The sequence below is a fragment of the Sapajus apella genome, unplaced genomic scaffold (genome assembly GCF_009761245.1).
Source record: "Sapajus apella isolate SASKATOON/1434 unplaced genomic scaffold, GSC_monkey_1.0 scaffold49, whole genome shotgun sequence".
In the NCBI taxonomy this organism is placed as follows: domain Eukaryota; kingdom Metazoa; phylum Chordata; class Mammalia; order Primates; family Cebidae; genus Sapajus; species Sapajus apella.
Genome location: NW_022436989.1, coordinates 17,382,176 through 17,395,396, shown reverse-complemented (window position 1 = coordinate 17,395,396; position 13,221 = coordinate 17,382,176). Strand labels below are relative to the sequence as shown.

At 42.9% G+C, this 13,221-nt stretch overlaps 1 protein-coding gene across 3 annotated transcripts in view; it reads right to left on the bottom strand.

The window, feature by feature from the left end:
• Window positions 1-13,221, bottom strand: part of ABCB10 (ATP binding cassette subfamily B member 10) — a 39,811-nt gene that overhangs the window by 18,941 nt on the left and 7,649 nt on the right. For all 3 annotated transcript variants that reach the window (XM_032242376.1, XM_032242374.1, XM_032242375.1), the window contains exons 2-6: window positions 11,759-11,959; window positions 10,358-10,560; window positions 4,948-5,082; window positions 3,009-3,155; window positions 1,854-1,989 (exon numbers count right to left, since the gene is read on the bottom strand). In XM_032242376.1, the coding sequence (XP_032098267.1) occupies window positions 1,854-1,989; window positions 3,009-3,155; window positions 4,948-5,082; window positions 10,358-10,560; window positions 11,759-11,959 (822 nt within the window). The remainder of the gene's footprint in view (window positions 1-1,853; window positions 1,990-3,008; window positions 3,156-4,947; window positions 5,083-10,357; window positions 10,561-11,758; window positions 11,960-13,221) is intronic.

Here is a 13,221-nt window from a genome sequence, read left to right as displayed (position 1 = left end):
TACAGGTGCGCGATACCACGCCCAGCTAATTTTTTTGTATTTTTAGCAGAGATGGGGTTTCACCATGTTGGCCAGGATGATCTCTATCTCTTGACCTCATGATCCGCCCGCCTCGGCCTCCCAAAGTGCTGGGATTACAGTCGTGAGCCACCGCGCCCGGCCCCCTTACTTTTTCTACCAGATGGCAGATCCTGAACAAGACAGCTGACCAGAGTTGTGGGCTAGCCTGTGGTCAAGAAAACCAAGTTACCCAATCTGCACGCAGATGAAGCCTTGGCAGTACCTCCAATAACCAGTGGTGGTAACTGACTATGTTGATGGATTAGAACTGTGTTTTGCAACCCATACTGTGCAAGGCACAGTTGTGAACTTGTCCCTTGTGAACAGAGAGGGCAATAGAACAACCACAAACAGAAATAACTTCTATCAAAGTGGGGCAGAGGAGGGAAGAGGAGAGGCTGAGAAAGATCATGTCGAATGTGGCAAAAAACATTAAGATGAGGGGAGGCCAGGGAGGAAACCTGGAAATGTGAACAGAAAGACCAGAGGGAGGGGAAGTGGAGTAGGTAGTCCACTAGAAGGAGGACAGAAGACCTAACAGAACAGGACCACAATAGGGGGTGAAACCTCCAGCCCAGCGGGCTCAATCCAGGAAATGAACAGGAAAGACCTACATACTGTCTGTCTATGGGTCTCCTGAATTGGACCACCTTCTCGCTTCCCAAACCATCCAGCACCCCAAAACATCTTAATCAGGTTTGTATTCAAGACCAGCCAGCAGAACTAAAATACTTTTTTTAGGTGTCTCTGCAAATCTCATTCCAGAAAAAAAAATCCTCACTTGCTTGCAGATGTCTAAGGAAATGCCTCTACCTTCAACAATTAGACACAAAACCCTGCAAATAAAACTCTCTGGTTGAGGCAACACCATAGGATACCTGATGATGTTCCATTAATCAGACTTCAAGCTATTTACCTGACCTTTCCATCTTGGTTTTCAAAGACAAGAAGGAAAACAAAAAGCAGGTAATCATTTGTCCCAAGTAGACTGGGGATGCATTCCTGCTTTACTTCATCTGGGAATGAAAAATAAAAGCTAAACTCTAAGAGATCTTTAATAAAATCATGCAACTCTGTTTGATAATTTATAATTTTTTTTTGATTGCTCATTAGTTTGGAATATGGTTGATTTTGTACAAAAGGAATTTTATCCTCCACTAATTTGCCAATCACAAAACCATCACTAACACAGGACTATGGATTTCTGTGTCCACACTTGCTCAGCACCACCCTCCTCCTGCCTGCACCTGTGAGCAAGCGAACAAAGGGTTGGAACATGCAGGCTGGGAAATACCGCTCCAGAGTGATGCTGAGCTACAGGAGGCCTGCAAAGATCCCCAAACTTCCCAGCCAAGGAGCTGCTTGCTCCCTTATGTGGGAGGGTCACACTCATTTTAATTCTTGAAAAGCCCAGTTGGGCGGATTACAAAGTCAGGAGTTCAAGACCAGCCTGACCACCATGGTGAAACCTCGTCTCTACTAAAAATACAAAAATTAGCCAGGCATGGTGATGTGCGCCCGCAATCCCGACTACTCAGGAGGCTAAGACGGGAGAATCACTTAAACCTGGGAAACGGAGGTTGCAGTGAGCCAAGATTATGCCACTGCACTCTAGCCTGGGTGACGGAGAGAGACTCCATCTCCAAAAAAAACCCCAGTTAGAATAATAACATTCTAGGAAATACTTTTTTCAGTAAAACTTAATTGAAGTAATGTGAAAGTTCTGTTTCTATTTCAGAAATGATGCTTTGATTTTTAATTTGTAATGCCCCAAACCTATTTAAATTATTTACCTCCAATGCTTACTCCAACCCAGAAAGCATACATTAGGAAGGAAGAGAGTTCACCCACTGTCATGTGGGCACTGCCCATCAGCAGCCCTCCTTTGTACAGGACAGAAAGCACAATCAGGTTTCCAGAGAGCCCAGTCTGTCGAATGAAACAAACACAGAAGTCAGGTGGGAACCAAAGACCCAGAATGCAAAAAGCGTGAACATAGCATGTAATGTCCCTTTTGCATTTAACTGTCACAGCAAGATTTTTCCAAAATATTAACTTCACCTGAGTTTCAAATTTAAAATGGTTTTGTAATATTGCAATATTGAAGAAAACAATCTCATCACCATGAAAACCTCTAAGCTAAGTCTCCTATCAGATCCCTATTTTATTCAATCTACTCAGTTTGCAAAGGATAACACTAATATTAAAGGTTCGTTCCCTAACTAGAGGAAACAAATATCTACTATATAGGTTTATATAATTTAATGAGATGTTCTGGGTAAGGACACCAGCCTGAGGAGCTGGAGTCCTGTACCTGTGGCCTGTTTTTACCTTGGTTACATATGTGGTCACCTTAGGTATAGGGGCAGCCTTCTCTGAGCTGCTGTTCCTTAACTGTTAATCATGGCAATGATGGAATCACCTCTGAAGTTCTTTTCAGTTTACACATATCTTGAATTTGCCCTCATGGTGATTTTCTATTTCGTGTCCTACTTGAATGCACTGTGATTGATTTTTTTATACTTCTTTCTTGAAACACACTGAGGGGATTTCAGTTAATCCTCAGACTTTGATGGCATCAAAATTACCCAGAAAGCCTGCTAAACAGATCAATGGCCCCAGCTCCAGAATTTCCTGCCCAGCAGATCTGGGGTGGAGCTGAGTCTCAGGGAGGCTGACCAGCACCCAGGCAAAGCTAATGCCGTTGGCCTACAGTGCACAGAGAATTAATGCCTGATCGCAACATGCACTGACTTTTCTCTAAGGACATTTATTTGTTTCTTCCTTTTTCACAAAAATATAGTAAAGAAAGTCATTCTTGGCCTTGAAATTAAAGACTAAAATTTAAAAAATTAAAATTATTTTCTACTTATGCTGAGCACCACAGAATAAAACTCTCACAGTTCTAACATCTGCCACTTTCACTTTTTCCAAAATTATCTACTTACTGCTCCAAAGAAGCCAGCCCGAGCGAATGCCTCTTTCCTTGCTAACTGCATCACATAGTCCACTTTGCTGGCATATTTCTCTATTTCAGTCATTTCTTTCCCAAAAGCTCGAACAGTTCTTACATTTCCAATACGTTCCTCAGCTAGCTGGGAGAATAATAAATACATTTCAGGAGGAGAAGGGTCCTATTTCAAGAGCTTCTAAAAGCAAACCTAAAATGTAGTTCTCATTTTTAAGACACCATCAATGGAAAGCCACTCCTGATACATAACTAAGTCAAAAAAGAGTGACAAAGCAGAGTATACAAAACAATCCTAGTTTTGGGGAAAAAAAATCTATACCTAAATATATCATATATGTAGACAGAAAAATAGGAGAGTATGTAGATGCAGAGATACATTTTTTTTTTTTTTTTGAGATGGAGCTTTGCTCTTGTTGCCCAGGCTGGAGTGCAGTGGCAGGATCTTAACTCACTACAACCTCCGCATCCCAGGTTCAAGCGATTCTCCTGCCTCAGCTTTCTGAGCAGCTGTGATTACAGGCACGTGCCACCATGTCCAGCTAATTTTCTATATTTTTAGTAGAGACAGGGTTTCATCATGTGGGCAGGCTGGTCGTGAACACCTGACTTAGGTGATCCACCCACCTCAGCCTCCCAAAGTGCAGGGATTACAGACGTGAGCCACCTCACCCAGCCAGAAATACATTCTTATGCAGAGAAAAAGATAGACTCCAAAATGCTAATAATGTTAATTTTAAAAGACAGGATTATGCCTGTTTTTGTTTTCTCTGTTTATATTTTCAATTTTTCAACAATAAACATGCATGGTTTTTGTAACATGAAAGTATAATGGTTATTTAAAAAAATTTTTTTGGAATACTTTTGCTCTTGTTGCCCAGGCTGGAGCGCAATGGCACGACATCGGCTCACTACAAACTACGCCTCCCAGGTTCAAGCGATTCTCCTGCTTCAGCCTCTCAAGTAGCTGGGATTACAGGCACACACCACGATGCCTGGCTAATTTTTGTATTTTAGTAGAAACGGGGTTTCACCATGTTGGCCAGGCTGGTCTCAAACTCCTGACCTCAGGTGATCCACCCACCTTGGCCTCCCAAAGTGCTGGGGTTACAGCTGTGAGCCACTGCACCAGGCCATTTTTAATTTTTGAAAAGATAATGTTGCACAGCACTGAAAAGCTAGATTACATTAATAAAACATAGCGTTATCCAGTAACTATTTACAAAACATGATTAGCTGTTACATCCTATAACAAATAGTGATAGCGGGTGGCTGTGGTGGTTCACGCCTATAATCCCAGCACTCTGATTGAGGTGGGAGGATCACTTGAACCCAGGAATTTGAAACCAGCCTGGGCAACACAGTAAGACCCTGTCTCTACAAAAAATTTTAAAAATTAGTGGAGCATGGTGGCATGTGCCTATAGTAACAGCTACTGAGGAGGCTGAGGTGGGAGGATCACTTGAGCCCAGGAGGTAAAAGCTTCATTGAGCTATGATTGCACCACTGCAGTCCAGCCTAGAGTGCATGAAAAAAAAAAAACTTTTTTCATGTACCCTGTCTGAAAAAGAAAAAAAGAAAAGGGTGATAGTAAGAAGTGAAGACTTTTCTAGAGTGCATGGAAAAAAAAGTTTTTTCACGTACCCTATCTGAAAAAGAAAAGAAAAGAAATAGTAATAGTAAGAAGTGAGGACTCCATAAAATGTTTAGTCAAGTTGGATCTACTTGGAGATACAGATAGAAATCTAGTCTAGAAAACAGAGCAGTTTAAGTTTCTGGGATCTTGGGGTAATTTCTAATGAAAGGAAAGGAAGGCACTTTATTGAAAAACTTAAGCACATCCCTTAGGATCTGCCCTCTAGGACCCTGATTGTAACCCCACTCTGCTGAAGACCACACGGACAGGAAGGGGCCTTTACCTGAGTGGCTTGTGCCAGGGAATCCTGGGTGACTTTGGTCAGTTTCCGTAGATATCGTCCATAAATTACAGCAATGATTGACACTGGAGGCACCAAGCTCAAAACAAAGGTGGCCAGATTAGGTGAGACAAAAAACTGTCAAAAACAGAAAAAAATGAGAGGTGTTTGTTACACAGGTGGCAAGACATTCTTATTACCTATAGTAGAGGAGTATGTGTGTGAGTGTGTCTTTGTGTGAATGTGTTTAAATTAATAGCAGGCTTGAAGGTACTGTCCCAAGTTACTACATCCTGTTTTGGTGGAATTTTTCAGACATCTTCATTCTTCACAAAACCCCATAAATATTCAGCATGACACATAGAAGAAATGTGACAAGCAGTTGCTAAAGAAAGAATCTTCAGGCCAATAGTAGATCACATCATGGTGTTCAACAACAGAGTGGGAAGAGACAGGATGGGAGTGTGGCAGACGCCTATTCTGCTCCACACTGCCAGACAACATCAGGAGTTGTGTATTCAAGTCTGAACCACCTGCAGGAACTGGACAACCAGAGCAACAGGTCCCACCGAAATGACCAAGATGGTAAAGTCACCAAAAAGCCCCACATCGGGCTGGGCGTGGTAGCTCTCACCTATAATCGCAGTACCTTGGGAGGCTGAGGTGGGCGGATTACCTGAGGTCAGGAGTTGGAGACCAGCCTGACTGACATAGAGAAACTCCATCTCTACCAAAAATACAAAATTAGCCAGGCATGGTGGTGCATGCCTGTAATCCCAGCTACTCGGGAGGCTGAGGCAGGAGAATCGCTTGAACCTGGGAGGCGGAGGTTGCAATAAGCCAAGATCAAGCCACTGAACTCCAGCCTGGGCAACAGAGTGACGTTGCATCTCAAAAAAAAAAAAAAAAAAAAAAAAAACCCACACAAAAAATCCCACATCATATGACAGTCAACAGAGGGACACGACTAACAAGTAAAAGAAGAATTAGAGCTGCTTTCATGGCTCAGTGGACTGAAGTCAGCAGGAGGGATCTGGGCTCAATATATTGAGGAGCTTCTAGCAATTGGAACTGCTGAAAGCATAGCCTAACTTTTAGAAGTAAGTAACAGAGGGTTTTCCTGTCAACCTTGTAATTTGGTGATTGTATTTTCAATGGTACTAGCATCTCTTCAACAAATTACTAAAATCTATCATATCTCTTTTGCAAAGAAAATAGTATAATCAGTACAAGGCTCTCCTAAATGATGCTGAGGAAAAGCTGCAAACTTAAACATAAGGTAGTGAATGGACCAACCAATCATTCGTTCATTCACTCATTCAACAAGTTATTACTGAGCGCAAGCACTATTCCAGGCACCTGGCAGTTAACCAACCCTCACAGAGTTTTCATACAAGAAAGAAGAAGTGGGATTTACATAATAAACAAGTAAAAGAGAGAGAAAGTATCACTTCAGATGTAACATGATCTTGGAAGATCTCACCACCAAGAGGTAAGAGCCAATGGATAAAGGCCTTGAGGCAGAAAGGGGCTTGGCACCTTCACAGACGAGCAGGCAGATTCGTATAGGAATGTCCCACCCTGGGAAGACTAGTCCATCAGGACACCTGGGGTGAGCCTGTGGGGTGGGGAAGGGGGCATAATCTTATTTCTGATGGTCACCATCAGGACACAAGACCAACAGGCAAGTCTAACACTTCCGGGGCCTGAACACAACTGATCTCAAAAGAACCAACTGAACAAGTGTACTCTGTGTGGGGCAGGCACAGTCTATCAGGATTCTCCCAGAACTGTCCCAGAACCACCCCCGTCCCTTCACTCTGGTTCCATACTTAATGAATAACCTTCTGATGACTAATACAGGATCCTGGCACCATAATGAAGTGTTTGGAATAGCAGAAATGGGCTGGGCATGGTGGCTTATGCCTGTAATCCTAGCACTTTGGGAGGCCAAGGCAGGTGGATCACATGAGCCCAGGAGTTCAAAACCAGTGGGTTGGGCAACATGATGAAACATTGTCTCTACAAACAATACAAAAATTAGCCAGAATGATGATGCACACCTGTAGTTCCAGCTACTCAGGAGGCTGAGGTGGGAGGATCACTTGAGCCCAAGAGATGGAGGCCGTAGTGAGCCAAGATCATACCACTGTACTACAGCCTGGGCAACAGATTGAGACCCTGTCTCAAAAAACAAAAAACAAACAAAACAAAAAAAACTGAAAAAAAAAATTGTAATGGCAGAAACACATCTTAATGGTAGGAAGGAAGGCCCACTATGTAAATTAATAAATTGGCAATATGGTATACACAGTATGAGGTTCTCTTAATTGGACTTCTCCTAAGTCAGGTCCATAAGTTTGTGTAGAAGAAACAAAGTCACATTTCTGACCCTCTAGAGCCAAAGATCAGATCCTAGGTGAAGCCACTTCCTGAGGTGCTGTTATAGACTGAATGTTTCACCCTGAAATTCACATGTTGAAGCCCTAACCCCCAGCATGGTTGTATTTGGAGATGGGGCCACTAAGAAAGTAACTAAGGCTAACTAAGGCTAAATGAGGTAAGTGTGGGCCCACGATCCAACAGGATTAGTGTCCTTATAAGAAGAGACACTCCAGAGCACACTCTCCATCCACTATGTGAGCACACAGCAAGATGGCAACTGCCTACAACCCAAGAAAAGAGGCCTCGGAATGAAGCTATTTTGCTAGCACCTTGATCTTGGACTTCCAACCTTCAGAACCATGAGAAACACATTTATGTTGTTCCAGCCACCTAGTCTGTGGTAGTATGGCAGCCCAAACAAACCCTTTGAATTGCTCATCTGACCTACACTGAATTCCCTTTCCTTGTTACAGAAAGAGGTACCCCAGGCTGGGCACAGTAGTGCATGCCTGTAATCCCAGCACTTTGGGAGGCCAATGAGGGTGGATCACAAGGTCAGAAGTTCAAGACCAGCCTGGCCAATGTGGTGAAACCTCATTTCTTAAAAAAAAAAAAAATTAAAAAAAAGAGGTACCCCAAGTGATTTTTCCCAGCTTGAATTCTTCCTGATCCCCAAAACTATTCATATTTGAAAAACGGCATGTTAGTTCAGGAAGGGTCCTCTTCCAAAGGTTTGCTTCTCTCTTAGCTGGAAATCATGAGATTTTAAAGCTGTTTTTCATTCTATAAGTCTGATCAAATAGGCAACACAACCTTCCTCTCTGAACTGAATGCTTCACGGGACACAGAGGACAAAATCCAAGCTTTCCATTTGTGAGAAAGGATTATTTACAGTTCTTATTCCACAGGGTCTAGAACTGCACTGACCAAAACGATAGGCTCACATGGCTACTGGAAACTTAAAATGTGTCAGGTATGACTGAGATACTTTTTAAAATTGCATTTAGGTTTAATTAATTTAAATTTAAAAGCCTAAACTCCATCCAGTTATTATCAAACTATTATGTCTGGAAAACTTGAGTATGTCAAACTACTTTTTCAGTTGTACATTTTATAAAACCTAAATCCAGATCAAGTACTTTCAATGAAAATTTTGCATCTGAATTAAGATGCTTCATAAGTAGAGAATACACATCAGATTTGGAAATTCAGTTGATCTTTGAACAACATAGGTTTGAACTGCATGGGTCAACTTATACACAGATTTTCTTCCATCTCTGCTGCCACTGAGACAGTAAGAACAAACTTTCTTCCTCCTCTCAGCTTACTCAATGTGAAGACAATGAGGATAAAGACTTTTATCATGATCCACTTCCACGTAATAAATAACAAATATATTTTCTCTTCCTTATGATTTTCTTAATAACATTTTCTTTTCTCTAGCTTGCTTTATTATAAGATCATAGTATATAATATACATAACACACCAAATACATGGTAATTGACTGTTTATGTTATCAGTAAGGCTTCTGGTCAACAGTAGGCTAGTAGTAGTTAAGTTTTTGGGGAGTCAAAAGTTATACTTTGATTTTTGACTGTGTGGGGTTCAGTGTCCCAACCCCTGCATTGTTCAAGGGTCAACTACAACATGAAAGAAATAATGTAAAATATCTTATTAATAATTTTTATATTAATTACATGTTGAGATGACAATATTTTGTTTATATTGGCTTAAACAAAACATGATTAAAATTGCTCTCATCCAGGTACAGTGGCTCAAGCCTGTAATCCCAGTACTTTGGGAGATCAAGGCAGGAGGATCACTTGAGGCCAAGAGTTTGCGACCAACCTGGGAAACATAGAGAGACCCTGCCTCTACAAAAATATATTTGTAGGTATACACATTTTTTAATTAGCCAAGCTTGAGGGTCTGTGTCTGGAGTCCCAGATACTTGGGAGACTGAGGTAGGAGAATCACTTGAGCCCAGGAGTTTAAGACTGCAGTGAGCTATGATCTTGCCACTGTACTTCAGCCTGGGTGACAGAGTGAGACTGTCTCTAAAAAAAAAATTAAAATTGGGCCGGGCACGGTGGCTCAAGCCTGTAATCCCAGCACTTTGGGAGGCCGAGACGGGTGGATCACGAGGTCAAGAGATCGAGACCATCCTGGTCAACACGGTGAAACCCCGTCTCTACTAAAAATACAAAAAATTAGCTGGGCATGGTGGCGCGTGCCTGTAATCCCAGCTACTCGGGAGGCTGAGGCAGGAGAATTGCCTGAACCCAGGAGGCGGAGGTTGCGGTGAGCCGAGATCGCGCCATTGCACTCCAGCCTGGGTACAAGAGCGAAACTCCGTCCCCAAAAAAAAAAAAAAAAAAAAAAATTAAAATAAAAAAATGAAATTAATATCATTGGCTTCTTTTTGCTTTTTTAAATGTGGCTACCAAAACATTAAATAACATACGTGGCTTGCATTGTTTCTCTACTGACCTGCAGCACTGGGCTAAATAGAAACACTTGTTGAAGAAGTAGGGCAAGCAGACGGGACAGGCACAAGCCACCCAGTTAAGGGAAGGAAAAAAGCCTGCGGGAGTGAAGAGCACTCCCCTTAAAAGAACACAGGTAGAGTTATACACACCGAGGAATGGAATTTAGTCACTGATTGGTACCACCCACAGATTGGTACCACCCACTGATTGGTACACTCCACAGAAGGAGTACCCAGTGCTCCTTCTACCTGATGGTCTTTTCTGCCTTAATACCCCAGGTTTACACATCTCAGAATACCCAACAGTAACACAAGAATCCATTTTCCAGATAATCATTCATTCTGTAGAAATGAAGGTATAAGAGGCCATGCATGTGGAGGCAATCCCCACGTCCCAGCAGCCTCTGCAACAGCACTTTTGGCTCTAGGCACTTACAGAATGATGCAAACTGATCACCTTGAGCTCATCTCACAATTGAGAGGCCTGGTGCAAGCCAGGCCCTGGCAGGAAGGTACCAAAGGGAACCAGGCCAACATACCATCATACTGACACCTACAGAAGCCTGGGCCCCAGCCCTGAGCCCATCTGAGAGGTTTTCAGTCACTGAGCGCCCAAGGAGTGCAGTGTCTGATGAGAGGCGGTTAATCAATTCTCCTGTGCGGGTCTTGTCAAAGAAAGCAACCTCCTGCCTCAGAATGGAGGAGAATAATGAAGTTCTCAGCCTATTCACAATGCGCTGACCTGCAAAAGCAAACACAAACAGTCTCACCTGGAGTAAAGACATCCATTACCATTATGGGACAGCCATCTACTGTGCAGCAGCTTGGCCTGGAGTTGTAACCTTTCTGAGCAAAGCAGCCTCTGAGCATGTCTGTTGCACTGTATCACATGGGTGGAAAGTGACTTTCCCAAACCTGGCACATTAACTGTCATGCACTGCTAATGAATGCTACTTTTCTCTTATTAACTACTGACTGTGGGTGCTAATGAGAGGATACAGGGATAAAATAAATATAACATGTCTCAGAGGCTTTTAAAATTTTTACTTCTTTTTTTTGGAGACTGGGTATTGCTCTAACACCAAGGCTTGAATGCAGTGGCGTGATCATAGTTCACTGTAGCCTCAACCTTCTGGGCTCAAGCCATCCTCCCACCTCAGCCTCCTGGGTAGCTGAAACTACAGATGTGTGCCACTACACCCAATAATTTATTTTTATTTTTTATATAGACGGAGTCTTGCTATTTGGCTTAGGCTGGTCTCAAACTCACGGGCTCAAGCGATCCTCCTATCTCAGCCTTCCAAAGTGCTAGGATAACAGGCATGAGTATCATACTTGGATGAGATTTTTTAATATTATTTATAAAGAAGTTGTATTACATTAACCTCCAAAAGCTCATTTTGTTTCTCCCTGGAAACCCTTTCTTGTATTGAACCTTCAAATGACAAGAACTGGTTAATTATCCACAGAGCTAAATGGAGAGTAACAGACTTGGAGTTGGTGTCCCGGGTTCTCTCATTATTGTGGCAGTGACCTGCCTGTAACAACGAGGCCTCTTCACAGAAATATTGACAAAGTTTTTATCCCAGCTGCTACTTAAGGAGAAACACAAGCACGGGCCATGTAAATGGGTTTCTGAAGCCTTCAGGAAGTCTCAGAAGTCTAGCTGCATGGCCAGGGACATTATTTTCAAACCTCCCATAAGACAGACATGAGCTCAATTCCAACTGTAAAAGAAGATTTGAAAACAGAGTGCTTCATCTAAAATAATCTATAACTCCAACACATGTGCAGTCATTGGGCTCTATCCCCACTTAACAGGATGCCAGGAAGAGAGGAAGAGAATGGAGCCTGGAGCACGAGATTCGAGCCCGAACAAACCCACAAGACTCCACATCATCTTCAGGATGACTCACATCCCTGAGAGGAGAGATTTTTACCTGAAGTTTGCATGAGGTAGACACGGATGGCATTGGCAGCAGCACCACACAGAAACACACCACTGAGCCCAAGGCAGAGGCGGGTCAAGTTGTCACTGTAGTCCACAGTGGGGTTGGTATAGATGACATCGATGATCTTCCCCAGGAAGAAAGGGGCAGACATGGAGATAACACTGGACATCGTGAGAAATCCAACCGCAGCTAGAAAAAAACCAAATGCTCTCAATGCTCAGGGCACTTCAGCAAAGGGGCTAGGGTGCTGGAGGTTTCATTGCCAAATAAGCTGTTTTCAGAGTATGGGTTGATCTCAGTCTCTAGCAGTTTCCTCCCTTTTGCTCCCTGACCCCTGACTCAAGGGAAGAACCAAATAGTTCCAGGTGAGAACAAGCAGGGGAACTAAGGGAGCAAGTGATCGTACCTGAAGCAGAGAAGATGATTTCTTAGGCTAATTAACTCTTCCTCACCAAGAAAAACTGGGAGGCAACTATGGAAACCTGTTCTGGTCAGCCCCTCCTTCCCTGTCTCTTGATTTTGGTGTTCATCTCCGATCATATTTTTCCTCCATTCAAGCTATACTATACTCTTTGGCATCTAACTGCACTGTAACTTGAAGATCAAGCTGCCCAGTTAAAGCCCTTGATTACATCTAGTATCTCAAAACACTCTGTCTACGGCCACACACTCCCAATGCACCCAATCTTGTCTGACCTCGGAAACTACGCAGGGTCAGGCCTCATTACTACTTGGATGGGAGACCGCCTGGGAATACAAGGTGCTGTAGTCTTTAAACAAACAACCCACTCTAGATAACTTTTGTAAAACAGTTTCAAGGATCCATTACACATGTAATATATTGCTTCTTAATATTATATTATTGCTTTGGGAAATATCAACATGATATGAAAATAAATATGAACACGATTGTTCATGCACATAAAAAACAGGCAAACAAGATAAAGTCTTATCAGAAGAGTAAATATTGGCCAGGCAAAGTGGCTCATGTACTCAGTGCCAACTGGACATTTAGTTAACAGAGTTCTAGGAAAAACACGAGCCTCTGAAGTGGGGAATATTTCAAACAATTGCCCTTGCCCCTCCTTAAGGTCTTTATTCTAAAGTCCCCTCCCCCAAAAGGCCTAGCACTTCAGGAGACTGAGGCAGGCAGATCACTTGAGCCCAGGAGTTTCAGATCAGGCCCATCTCTACAAAAAAACATAGAAATTAGCTGGGGTGGTGGCAAGCACCTGTAGTCCCAGCTAGTCAGGTGGCTGAGGTGGATTACTTGAGCCCAGAGGTTGGGACTGCAGTGAGTCATGATTGTGCCACTGCTCTCCAGCCTAGGCGATACAGCAAGACGCTGTCTCAAAAAAAAATTTAGAAAATCCATTATGAACAGGCCAGGCATGGCGGCTCACACCTGTAATCCCAGCACTTTGGGAGGCCGAGGCAGGTGTATCACTTGA